We start from the raw sequence: 13,754 nt of genomic DNA, 5'->3' as shown, positions 1-13,754 counted from the left end.
ACCTACTTTACTCTCTCTTACTTTATTCTTTATTCATCTCTTTACCTTTTTCATTTTCCACTTTACTCTCCATTTACTTAACTTACCTAACACAATTTTTTTTCTTAATCTCCGTGCCTCCATTACTATGGAACAGAGAGAGTAGTTATTTTTGTATACCTTTTTTCAATTTATCTTTTTCACTTGGAATTCACTTCTTTTTAAAAAGGTATGTATACCTTTTTTAAGAGGTAAATGAGAAATAAACTCCCTCTATCGCATTAGAAATGAGAGCACTTTTTCGCGAGTGTTTTACAATAATGATACTTTATTCTCTATTTTATTCGCATGTAATAAATAGGTAAAGTAATGAAAATGAGAGAATAAAGTAGAAGAGAGTCTTCTCTACATTATTCTATCTCTTACTTTATTTTTTCTCCACTTTAACTATTTGTTATCATTTTTACAAAACACGTGCGAAAAAAGAAACGCTTCATTTCTAATAGGACGGAGGGAGTACGTTAGTTTACTCTTTCCTTGGAAGATGCAATTGTAACTGACTTGCAATGTTTCAACCCTAATTAATTCCCAACTAACTAGGGTGATAGATCGCTTGTTTGATTATATATATGTTAATAGCCAATGGATACTCGAACCGATTAAGAATGAATATCGGTTAACCGGATAAATTTATAGCCGACCTTAAACAATTCGGCTATTGACAAATCAAACACCAAAAATGTTAGACAGGTAGGTGTCGTTCAGAATTTTTATGTGTGATCAATTGTGGATTACTCCCTTCATTCCTTAAAATTTGGTACCATTTAACCCGGTACAGGTTTTAAGAAATATAATAGAAAGTGGATTGAAAAAGTTAGCGGTACGTGGATTCTACTTTTATATATTAGTTTTAAAATATAATATGAGTGAGAATGAGTTAGTGGAATATAAAGTCCGCTACCAAAATTGGTAAAAGTGAAAGGTAACAAATTTTTAGGGACGGACGAAAAAAGAAATAGGTGACAAATTTTCAGGGACAGAGAGAGTATAATTGATAATATATCGGTGTAACCGAATTAATAAACCAAAATAAATTTTGAATTTTAACATTAAAATTATAATTATTAAATTTAATTTTAATGTAAAGTTTTAATTTGAACTAAGCTTTCATAGTTTCGATTTCTCTTTTGCGGTGAATTCAGCATATCAACTCCAAATTTACAAGAAAGTGATTGTAAAAATCATAGGAATTTCACTCTTAATTCAAAGGGTCTTCTATATATACATAATTCTAAACAGTATCAATTACACACTTCAAACTTCAAAGCAACTTATAACCTCCAAAAATATCTCTGTTTTTGAATATCTAGCTCTCTCTCGTACAAATCTCAACTTTCCAAAATCACCATCTATATCAAAGAAGAGAGAAAGAAATGGATAGACTACCAACATGTGAAGCAAATTATGTAGCTCTTACTCCCCTCACCTTCTTGAAGAGAGCTGCTGCCGTTTATTCGGATCGTGCATCGGTCATATACCGCAGCGTCCGTTTCACATGGGGCGAGACCTACGAACGGTGCTGCCGCCTCGCCTCCTCCCTCAACTCGCTCAATATTGTAAACAATGACGTTGTAAGTGAAATCCAAACTCATAATTTTTTAAGCATGTCACGTACCATTGACGAAATATTCAGTGGTCCAGACATATTATCACACGATGAGTCCAGCCAATTACAAATACTGAACTATTCTTAATTATATTTTATTTATAATTGTGATTTGCTGGATACACCATAATACAAATTCGAACATGTGGCATAGGTATCCGTGTTGGCGCCGAATATTCCGGCACTGTACGAGATGCATTTCTCCGTGCCAATGGCCGGCGCGGTGCTCAACGCAATCAACACGAGGCTGGATGCCAAAACCATTGCCACGATCCTCAAGCATTCCGAAGCCAAGATTTTCTTCATTGATTATGAGTTTGTGCAAGTAGGCCGGGATGCGCTGAAGCTTCTGATGGCCAGCCTACAGCCGGCGGAGGCGGCGTCGATGCCGCTGGTGGTGGTGATCGACGACATCGACAGCCCGACAGGAACCCGCCTCGGCGAGCTGGAGTACGAGTCCCTGGTGTCGCAGGGGAATCCGAGCTTCGTGCCCGCGGAGATCGCAGACGAGTTGAGCCCGATCGCGCTGAATTACACCTCCGGAACGACGTCGTCGCCGAAGGGAGTGGTGTACAGCCACCGCGGCGCGTACCTGAGCACCCTCAGCCTCATATTGGGCTGGGGGATGCAGACGGAGCCGGTCTACATGTGGTCCCTACCGATGTTCCACTGCAACGGCTGGGCTCTCACGTGGGGAGTTGCGGCGCGCGGCGGCACCAACGTCTGCATCCGCTCCACCACCGCCGCCGAGATGTACGGCGCCATCGCCGCCCACGGCGTCACGCACATGTGCTGCGCGCCGATCGTCTTGAACATCCTACTCGACGCAGAGCCGCGCCGCCTCTCTGCTCCGGTGGAGATCCTGACTGGCGGCGCGCCGCCGCCGCAGGCCCTCCTGGAGAGGATCGAGAGGGTAGGGTTCCGCGTGGTGCACGCGTACGGGATGACGGAGGCGACGGGGACCGTGCTGGTGTGCGAGTGGCAGAAGAAATGGGACCCACTCTCGGGCGAGGAGAAGGCGGCGCTGAAGGCGAGGCAGGGGATCAGCATCCTGACCCTTGCTGACGTGGACGTCAAAGATCCGACTACAATGAAAAGCGTGGCGCGCGACGGCAAGGCCATGGGCGAGATCGTGCTGCGCGGGAGCACCATCATGAAAGGGTACGGAAGACCCATGAGACGGTTATAATGATTTCAGTTCTCTTTTTATAACGAAATGTTAGGATAATTATATTTTATACCCTCTCCATTCCCGATTAAAAGTCACACTTTTCCATTTCGGTCTGTCCCTAATTAAGAGTCACACTTAATTTTTACTATAAATAGTAAGTAGGTCCCACATTCCACTAACTCAATTCACTAACATTTTATTATAAAACCCATATGAAAAAATGAGTCTCACGTTTCACTAACTTTTTCAACCAATTTTTCTTTACATTTGTAATTTTCAATTTCAATTGGCAATAGGTATCTCAAGGACGAGAAGGCCACGTCAGCAGCCTTCCGCAACGGATGGTTCTTCACTGGAGACGTCGGGGTAGTACACCCTGACGGCTACGTGGAGATCAAGGATAGGTCAAAGGACGTGATCATCTCCGGTGGGGAGAACATCAGCAGTGTGGAGGTGGAGGGAGTGCTATACAAGCACAACGATGTGGTGGAGGCGGCCGTGGTGGCGATGCCGCACCCCAAGTGGGGGGAGAGCCCCTGCGCTTTTGTCAAATTGAGGGACTCCGCCGTAGTCAAGGAGGCCGAGATCATCCAGCATTGCCGAAACAACCTGCCGCATTTCATGGTGCCCAAAGCAGTGCGGTTTATGGATGAATTGCCCAAGACTGCGACGGGGAAGATTCAGAAGTTTCAGCTCAGGGCTATGGCGAAGATGATACCAGCTCAGCCGGAGAAGATGCCGTCTCGCCAAAATCCGGACCAAATTCCTGCTTTGTCTCGTCTCTGATGATCAAGTTAATCATATCTTTAATTAACAAAATAATAAGCTATTGGTGTGACAATATTTGTTGTAGTTCCATTCGACGGAGACGACACCAAAAATGTTGCGAAATGAGTGCGACGAAATTCGCATGGCACTTGCAAAATGGGATAATGAGTCAAACGCATCCCTTCGCCATGGCGTACGATGGATTTCGGGCACCCGACGTCGTTTGCGGGTCACAATCTTCATTTTATTGTTTTTTCTACCTTCCTCATATTTTCCGTAAATGGTGGCTTTTGTTGTTTTACAATCATTTTTCTATCATTATTAATATATGTCGAATTCGATTTGGGTAAATTACTTCAAAAGTCATGAAATTTTACCGGGTCGTGCAAATTACATTCCCGGTAGAAACTGATCCTATGTGGTACGCGGGAGATATGACTTACCCTACATGTGTAATAAAAAAAAAGTAAAAATTTCCTCTAAAATAAAAATAGTACTTTAACCCAACAACAGAACAAGATCAAGTATTGTAGAGTATGACTGTTACAATATTGAATGTACTTGATCGCATAACCTTGTTTATTCATCACTATTGCGTTTACGCCATCGATTGGAGTATTTGGTTTCTTAGATTAGCTTTTCTTTATCTGATTTCATTAACTCTTAATCAGTTTTATCATAGGTAAACAATAAGCGAACACTAATTCTACATATCAGTGTCCTCCGAATTAAACACTAAACCCTATCCTCAGAATTAAACACTAAACCCTATCTACTTAATCAAATACTCCCTCAATTCTATAGTAATGGAGGCAAAACATTTCGGCACGGAGATTAAGAAAAATTGTGTTAGGTGAGTTATGTAAAGAAAGAATGAAGTGGAAAATGAAAAAGGTAGAGAGATGAAGAGAGAAAAAAGTAAGAGAGAGTAAAGTTGGTGTGGAAAAATGTGTTGACTTTTACTAAAAAGAGAAATGACTCTATTACTATGGAACGTACCATAATGGCAAAATGACTCTATTACTATGGAATGGAGGGAGTAACATATAAGACACACTTAATCGATATAGACAATAATATAAAAAAGTAATTCCTTCGTTCGTCATTAAGTGTCTCATTTTTTTATTTCGTCTGTCTGCCAATAAATATCTCACTTGAATTTCACTAATTTTAGTGATTGGACCTCACATTCCACTAATTCATTTTATTGACATTATAATATCAAATTAATACTGTAACGCCTCACTTTTTCAAACCCTAATTTTCAGGTTATAAAATTTTTGCATTAAATGCCTTAAATGCTATGATATGTGAATGAATTGATGAGCGATTAATTACATGATGTCTTTGTGACCTAATTGCGTGTGGGAGTTGAGATTGAGTTGAATAGTCAACTTGTTGAAATTATGACGTGGCTATTGAATAGTCAAAGATGTGGAAAATATGACGTGGTCGTTGAAAGGTCAATGCGTTGAGAAAATGAAGTGAAAGTGAAGAAATGATTGATTGGTGAATATTTGATGCGGAGTAATATAATTGTGGTGAATTATTTTCCTAAGGGATGAGTGAGAATTAAATAGGAGCATTATTTAATCATGTGGAATTTTCGATCCCTCCTATTTTATTTGGAGAAGGAATCATATTTTTCCGGATTTAATTATTTGTTTGGGATAATTATCCAAATTAAATCCAATGTCCGATTTCCACCTTGGAATTTTCGAAAACTCCACTTTGATTTTCCATGAGATTTTCGAAAATCTCATATATTATGGGAGAAGGGATTATTTTTATTATTTAATCTCTTATTTATTCTCTTCCATGAATAAATATAAATATGCTAGAATATCTTACCATATCTTGCCATATCTAAGAAGATATTGCCATATCCTAATTGAATTAGGATTTGAAATTTAAATCCCTTTTGAAGATTTGAAATACACGCCTATTTCCTTTTATTAGGAGAGGATTTAATTATTTATTCTGCTCCGTGATATCTTATTCTACTCCGTGAAATATTTGAATTTAAATCATAGGCTAATTTAATAGCCTAGAATTCGAAATTCCCTGCTATTTCTCTACAATTTTCGGCTACTCCAACAAACAAATCTCCTCCAAATCTTTTATTATTTAATTGTTGGAGTATATCTTAACCTCTATAAATAGGAGAGAAATCCTAAACCTAAATCATCAGAAAACCGCCGCCCCACTCCTCCATATTTTCGAAACTTCTCTCCCCACTCTCTCCAAAAATTTCTTCTACTTCCTCCATTAATTCTTCATCTTTTGGAGAAGAATTGAAGCTGATATTCAAGAGTTTATTGAAGAATCAAGGCTATAACTTGTTTCTACCGTTCGTTCTTTTGGAAAAGGTATTTTCTATTTTTGATCTTCTTTTCTTCTACCGATTAATCGGTGTTCTTGAGTCCACATGCATTTAGATTGAGTGAAGGGGAATTAAATTGATGAATTTTGGGATACATGTGTGAGTGTGTATGTGTGCGTGACCGTGTGTGTGTGTGTGTGCACGCCTCGATCGGCGTGCACATGTGTTGTGATCGTGTGCGTGTGTTGTGTGTGTGGAACACTCATGCGTGACACGATTTGATGGTAAATTTGGAGTTGTTATTTGAATAAAAATGATATGATAATCGTACTTTGATTTTTGGATGATGATATTAAAGATTTATCGATGGGAAAAAGGGAAATGTAGGAGACATGCATGATTTTGAATCAATGATAGAAACTGATTTGTGATACGCCTAATTTAAAGGTGATATTTCGCGTTCTCAGCGTGATAAACGAGGAGAAGAGAATACTTTCGAGCTAAGCCGACAAGGTGGGTTTTCTTTTAAAATAAGGACATTGTCCTAAACTGATATTGATGAGAATGAGATATGTGTTATCATGCCTTGATTTGTTTTGTCGTGCCTATCCCTCGTGGCTATGCCACTATTGATTTAATCGAATTCGGATCCTTGTAGAGCCGCAAACTCTACTTGGGTTAGTGTACACCAATGTTAGACCGAGTGTCAGCGTACGGGTTGGCCGGTCTAGTGACCTGGATTGCGGCCGCATTCCTTGTCATGTAGAATGAGGATATGGTAAACGTCGATGTGAACAATGGTTGCGCGACCGTGATATTTGATAAAGAATATATTTTGGTGCCTCGGGTCTTTCTAAAGATAAACTCCGACGAACACTTGAAAATGGCATGATAATTACTATTGTTGATAAAACTGTTTTCGGCAATGAGCCAACTAAGTATGATTATAGTACTCAGCCCTGCATGTGTTTTCCCTATGTGCAGGTTGAGCGGTGACGAGCGGGCGGCGGTGTTGAGTAGGAAATAATATCATGATCTGTTGGAACTCTAAGTGTCGTTGTGTCTCCATACATAGCTTCACTTCTTTCTTGGTCGCTTCCGCTATGAAAACTTGTGATCTATTGGTTGGGTTTAAACCCTTTTATTTCATGGGAATATTTTGGATATGGAACAGTTGGAATTATTTTGGAAACTTTGATAAGCATTTATTGCGATAGCCTTTTTGGTGGGATTCCTTTGCTAAGGCATTGTTCTCTTCCTATTTAATTGTTCATTAAATGCTTTGGTAAATTGCCTTTAAATGAGACCCTAGCCTATGATCTTTGTTGCATTTAAGTCTCCTAGATAGCGATCGCCATTATTATTGTACCCTAGAATGGCGGGTCGTTACAAATACTCCCTCCGTCCGGCCTAGCGAGACGTTTCTATTATGGCACAAGAATTTAGATAGTGGTGTCTAGTGAATTAAATTATCAGTACTCCCTCCATTCCTTCATAAGTGAGTCATTTTTCTATTTCGGAAAGTTCCCTCATAGTTGAGTCATTTCCATATATAGTAACTTTTTCCTATTTCTTACTTTACTCTCTTATTCTTTATTCTCTCTACTTTATTCACTTTTTACATTATTCTCTCTACCTTTTTTCTCTTTCTTACTTTTTTTTTATCTATTTATTTAACACACTCAACATTCATTTCTTAAATTCCGTGCTGAAAAGTTCCGCCTCAACTATGAGAGAACGGAGGGAGTAGTAAAGTAAGAGAGAGAGTAAAAGGTAAGGCAAATAGATTGGCACAATAAAGCGAAACGTTTCTATTTTGGCACAAGAGACCTTTATTCCTTTCAATTTCTTGATCACCATTTGATTGTGTAGAATTAATTAGATTAATAGGGAGATGAAATAATTAATCTGAAAATAAGAATAATTCACACCTTAATACAATAGAACTCGGGAGAGTTGAGGTTTTGAGTGAGGTCTTTGATCTCATCGTGCTTTTGGGAGTTAGGGGTTTAAGATTCGAAGGGGACTTCAATCCTAGCACCTAATCTACCGGTTTCTCTCCTCGGGAGGGGGTTTAATCGAGATCGACTTAATAACTCTAGGGACGCTAAAAGGTAAGGCAAATAGATTCGATAAGTGCTTGGAATTGTGCATCGGATCCTTCAATTCTACATTTTCTCAATATCATCTCTTCACATCTTGTTTACTTATTCTCATTTGTTACTTGCTTATTATATTCTTTCATTAGTGTTAGAACAAACCAAACTTTTTCCGATTGTCTAGATAGTAGTTAATTTTTGTTCACGTAGTAGTTAAGTTGGTACAAATTTGTCTATGTTGGATACGAAACTCATGCTTACTAATTGATGCACTAGTCTCGTACACTTGCGAGTATTACTTGTGTTAAAATAAGTTGAGTCAAGTTTTACAATTCTTTCCTCTCTAAGAATTGTAAGAAATATTGGGATAAAATTCTCGAACCATATACACGAAGTACTCTAACTATTGTAACCAAAGAAAAAAAAACAACAATAAATGAAATGGAAATTACAATGAAAATTAATCAGAAAAACCCTCGTTCAACAAGACTAATTACATCACGGTTAGTACTCCCGGATTGACGTATTATCCCCAAAGATAAAACGATTTCCTCCTAACATATATAACATCTCAAGCCCGCTAGACGCCTATGAACTTGATGGGGCTCCAAAAATCGATCAATACAATGTGTAGTAAAATGTTGAGAGCTTGAGAGAGAATGGAGATTGCTTTTGTTGGTGTGTAATTCATCCACAACTCTATAGCTTTTACATGTACAAAATTAGAACATGAAAGATCATGGAATTAAAACATCATAAATTACAAAATTAAGATAATAAAGGTTACAAATTTGGTAAAATGTTCATTATTATATTCAAAGATTTGTAACCGTCGATTATTCATAGTAGACTTGTAGTGCTCTAAAAATTAATCAAAGTACTCATTAAAATATTTAAATAAATATTCATGAGAGTTATTTATAAATATTCAAATACATGCCTAAAATTTATACATATTTAAATTAAAATTTATAAATATTTAAAATAAGGCTAAATTAAAATTTATAAATATTTAAAATAAGGCTAAAAGCTTTTTGATATATTGATAGATTTGCGGGATCAGTATCAGAGTTGGCGACATTATGAATGCGATATAGTTGTCAGCGTAAATCATTATTGTTAATAATTTATAGACATTGATTAGAAGAGAAATCACGAAAATATGATGGAAGATCTCTTTACTCAATAAAATAAATAAATTAGTGAATGTAAATGGAGAAAGTAGATGCAGAAAATCCCAAATCTTGAGATAACCATATGACCTTATTGGTACATATTTTACGTACTCCCTCCGTCCTATTAAATATGCAATATTTGAGAATTGATAAAGATTTTTATGTAGTGTTGTTTTGTGAATTAAAGAAGAGAGAGTATGGAGATAGAAATATTTCCATTTTAGGAAACGTTTTATTTTTAGTAGAACAAACTAAAAAGGAAAACGTTTCATTTCTAATAGGACAGATGGAGTATATGGTAGTGAATGATGAGCAGACAACAATGTGTATCTTACTTTTGACAACTTATAGATCCTTACTTAATCAAGACTGATTCCTTCGGCTAATTAAAAATATGCGAACGTAATCAAAGAACCAGACACGACAACGTGTACTAAAATTCTGGTTCATTTTACTATATTAAGAAAGGTTAATTGGTTCAAAATCATTATCTAATTCGTCTACAAACCATGAAATTTTGAACTTGTTCTCAACTCTCATTGGGAGTTTTTGTGAAATTATATATAATTTGGATGCCTATAATTAAACGTGGATGTTATGCACGATGAACTAAACAATGTTCGTTATTCTTAATGAAAATGATATCGTTTGGTTGAACTTCAACGCCCTCATAAATCATAATGAACTCTATTTTCAAATCCAAAATCCCTAAGCCTTTCATTATAATGATGTTTTAGTTTCATCCGTATTTTCAAATCTGAGTTATTCAACTAAAAGCTATAGTGAACTAAAATGCTTTTATGGTGAACTACAATGCCTGTATAATAAACTCTAAAATTTTAAATTCAATCTGAACCTTCTATTTTGTTACTCCATCCGTTCCATAGTAGTGGAGTCATTTTGTCATATTGGTGTGTTCTCTGTGTGGTAGTGGAATCATTTCTCTTTTTATTAAAAGTCAAGATATTCTTCTCACTTACTTACTCTCTCTTACTTTATTCTTCTTTCATCTCACTAATTTTTCTTAAATCGCATGCCGAAAAGAAATGCATCTACTATTATCGAATGGAGTATCGAATGGAGGGAGTATTTAGTATTAGTAATTTAAATTTATTTTCAATTTATGCATTTTGTTGTTTTGTACTAAGTACTTCTATATATGCGTGTGCGATTAACATATAAATATGTGGTCATGTGTTTCCGAGAGCCTGTCGCCCCCCTTATTTTATTGTTAATTGTTTGGCTAGGTTGGTTTGACGATGATTGCTTATGTGAGTGACAAGGTGTCATATGGTTTAAAATATTAATATTGAATGTTGAGTTATTTAAGATTATGAGAAATGCATTTAATATGAAACTGGAGAGATACGCATGATAGCATGAATATTTGACTAATTATATACACGATTCACACATAAATAATACTCCCTCCATTCCATAATAATGGAGGCAATTCTTTTCGACATTGAGATTAAGTAAAATTGTGTCAGGTAAGTTAAGTAAATGAAGAGAAAAGTAAGAAATGAAAAAGATAGAGAGATATAAAGAAAATAAAGTAAGAGAGGGTAAAGTAAGTGAAAATAAATGTGTTGACTTTTACTAAAAAGAGAAATGAATTCATTACTATGGAACGTATCAAGATGGCAAAATGACTATATTACTATGGAACAGAAGGAATACTATTTTCTTTGTCTTAATAAAAATGAATTATTTATCATTTTAGATTTTCCTATTAATAATAAAATATTTAAAAAAAATAATAATTAACTTTATTTTTCCACCTCTTTTACTTTATTTTATTTATATTAATTTATAAAATAATACTATATAAAATCTCATCTCAAAAAGCAAACATAAAATGTTTAATGGATGGAAAGACGATATAATATCAGGTGATTATGATCATTACTAATTATTTTTGAGTTTGAACCTTCAGAGTTCATAGATAGTATTCATGAATCACGTGATTTCAGAAACCTAACGATTGAGAGTACACATTACTAATTTCTCTATATTTTAAAAATAGCAACTCTTTCTATTTTAGTCAGTTCCTTAAAAATAATAACTTTCAAATTTACTATTTTAGGAAATCTTTTCACTTGTATATATCAATTTATTTACCACTTGTACCACTAATAAAGTGGACCCCATAATCAACTAACATTAATTCTATTATTCTTTTTTTCTCTAACTCTCTTTTACTTTATTAATTTTTCTCTCTAGCTTACTTTACTCTCTCCATCTCTCCTATTTTACTAAATTATGCATTAAAACTCATACTATTTCAAGTGTTTTTATTTTAAAAAAACGGAGTAAGTATTAAACAATAAACCAAATATGGTCCTACTACTCTATATAGCAACCGGCCTCTAACCTTTTAAGGTACGTCAGCACAGAAACTACAAATATTGAGGGTAACGAAATGAATTCCTAGGATTAATTATCTCACTACATTTAATATTCCGCTAGTCCCAACGAAATTGAGTCGTATTCCACTATAAAAAAAAAACTGCAATTTAGTGACGGCATTATCGACGGCATTATCCGTCACTAATCAGCGAAATATCTTCTCTGAACACGGTTATTGATAGATAAAGTACCAACGGATCCGTCAATAACAAGCTTGTCAAAAAAAATTAGCGACGTACTTATCTGTCACCAAAGTTACTAACCCACTCAATGAAGAAAAAAAGTAGGTGGTTGCCATGGTAAGTTCGTATTATGTGACGGACTTATCTGTTACTAATTAGTGACCGACAAATTTCAGTCATTCATCCGTCAGACCGTCACTAGTTCTTGAGTTGTTTTCTGCCGACAAATTTGTAGTGTTCCCTTTTGGGATGTCTCAATAAAGTTGAGTCATTTCCTTTTATGATTAAAAACAAAATATTTGATCATTTTTACTTTATTCTCCCATTTACTTTATTCTCTATTTTTCTTTCCTATTTTATTCATTTCTTCTACTTTTAATGACAATTTTTTAATCTTCGTGTCCAAAAATTTGGATTCAACTTAGTTGGGACGAAGAAAATACTACTTAAACGTTCACACGACAGTGATTCATTTAACATAATTAATTAACGTAACACGGAAAGGTCACAACTCACAATAAAGTATAATAATGTTCATGGAAGTGCGACCACAATCAAACTTTAACATGGATTTCTTAAGTGAGAGATCAATGAACAACGTGTTACATGGAAGTGTGGCCACAATCAATCTTGGGAACATTTCGAATAATTTTTAAGAATATAGTAACAATATCTTGAATATAGTATCTGGCTAAGGTATTTGATAAAGTATTTAACATGAATAAATCATTAGTTTATGGTTGTTTTCTTTTTAACTTCTTTTCTTCCTAGATTTATACTCCCTCGTCCCGTGGTGAGGGACACATTTTCATTTTTAGATATCTCATTCTAAATGATACATTTCTAAAAATGGAAACATCACTCTTTCAATTTTTTTCCCTCTCTCTTATTTTATTCTCTCCACTTAATTTATAAAATAACAGTACATAAAATCATGTGTTGAAAAAGAAATGCTCTACTTAGACCGGAATGGAGAGAGTATTTATTAACTGAGATAATTAGTAATGTGAAGTAACATTGACTAGTTAAGTTGAGGATTTTAATCATTAATTTAATATAAAAATTACATATTTTACCCGCGGTATTTTCGACCAATACTCCTTAAATATATTACGCGCAGTATTATCTTCCAATTTTATTTATATATTTAATCATATTTTAAACTTTTTTACTATTATGCCTTGAATCTGTATAGTTTGCCGCTAGCCGAACGAGGGGTCAGCGAGTCAGGGGGTCAAGGGGGGTGACGCCCACTTGCCTGGGGGTTCGGGGTGGGGAGTGCCCCCGGCCCGAAGCTATGATATGTTTCTATTTTAGGCCCTAATTATTATATTTGGCCTAGCCCATCGTATGTGTGCCTATTTATATAGAAGTAGGGCACACAACTCTGTAATCTGAAATCTTTTCTCCATTTTTTATCGTGGACGTAGCCAACACAACATTGCCGAACCACGTAAATTCTGTGTCTCTTTACGTTTCTATTTGTCTCGATTACACAATTGCTCTATTATGTCCATTAAAGTGGTATCATAGCCAGATCGAGTGGGGCCCAGGATGACTCAAGTTCGAGTCGGGCCCATAATGTCTTGATGTGTGTCGACTGCGTCTGTCTGTTCCCAATGTGATCTGGTTTGAGGGGGAGGTTTGATAAGTACAAACACATCCCACATCGGGAGTCTGAAGAAAGTTGGAAGGTGTATATAAATCATGTCCAAAGCAGACAATATTAAACGTATGTTGCAGTTTAAAATTCGAACAATATTTAAAAATCAGATTAATTTACAATTTAAAGTCGTGATCCTAATATATAATCTCATTTTCATCGATTGAGTTATTGTATTCTCTCCGTCCATTCAAGATATCCACATTCTTGAGTGCGGGATTTTAGGGCGAGTTGTTAGGTGAAGTAAGTAAATAGAACAAGGTAGATGGATTTTTTTGATGAGGCTAAAAGGATTTATTTTCAAATATAGAAACTGAGT

The 13,754-nt window shown here is 35.8% G+C and overlaps 1 protein-coding gene across 1 annotated transcript; it reads left to right on the top strand.

Annotated features, from left to right (window-relative positions):
- The first annotated feature begins 1,379 nt into the window (after nt 1–1,379).
- LOC125202514 (trans-cinnamate:CoA ligase, peroxisomal-like) lies at nt 1,380–3,894 on the top strand. Its single transcript, XM_048100920.2, has 3 exons — nt 1,380–1,610; nt 1,800–2,806; nt 3,113–3,894. The coding sequence occupies exons 1-3, from the start codon at nt 1,413–1,415 to the stop codon at nt 3,600–3,602; spliced, it is 1,695 nt and encodes a 564-aa protein (XP_047956877.2). The 5' UTR covers nt 1,380–1,412; the 3' UTR covers nt 3,603–3,894.
- Nucleotides 3,895–13,754: the final 9,860 nt, after the last annotated feature.

Source organism: Salvia hispanica, chromosome 2, assembly GCF_029641045.1.
Source record: "Salvia hispanica isolate PSC_SH4W2 chromosome 2, Shi_PSC_v1, whole genome shotgun sequence".
Taxonomy (NCBI): Eukaryota; Viridiplantae; Streptophyta; class Magnoliopsida; order Lamiales; family Lamiaceae; genus Salvia; species Salvia hispanica.
Note: the sequence above shows the minus strand (reverse complement) of the source record. Positions and strands in the feature narration are given on the sequence as shown.

Excerpts from the sequence above, each read along its gene's own strand:
- LOC125202514 (XM_048100920.2), top strand. The coding sequence starts at position 1,413 with ATGGATAGACTACCAACATGTGAAGCAAATTATGTAGCTCTTACTCCC. Across the intron at positions 1,611-1,799 it reads ATATTGTAAACAATGACGTT|GTATCCGTGTTGGCGCCGAA; the intron begins GTAAGTGAAATC and ends CATGTGGCATAG. Across the intron at positions 2,807-3,112 it reads GGGAGCACCATCATGAAAGG|GTATCTCAAGGACGAGAAGG; the intron begins GTACGGAAGACC and ends AATTGGCAATAG.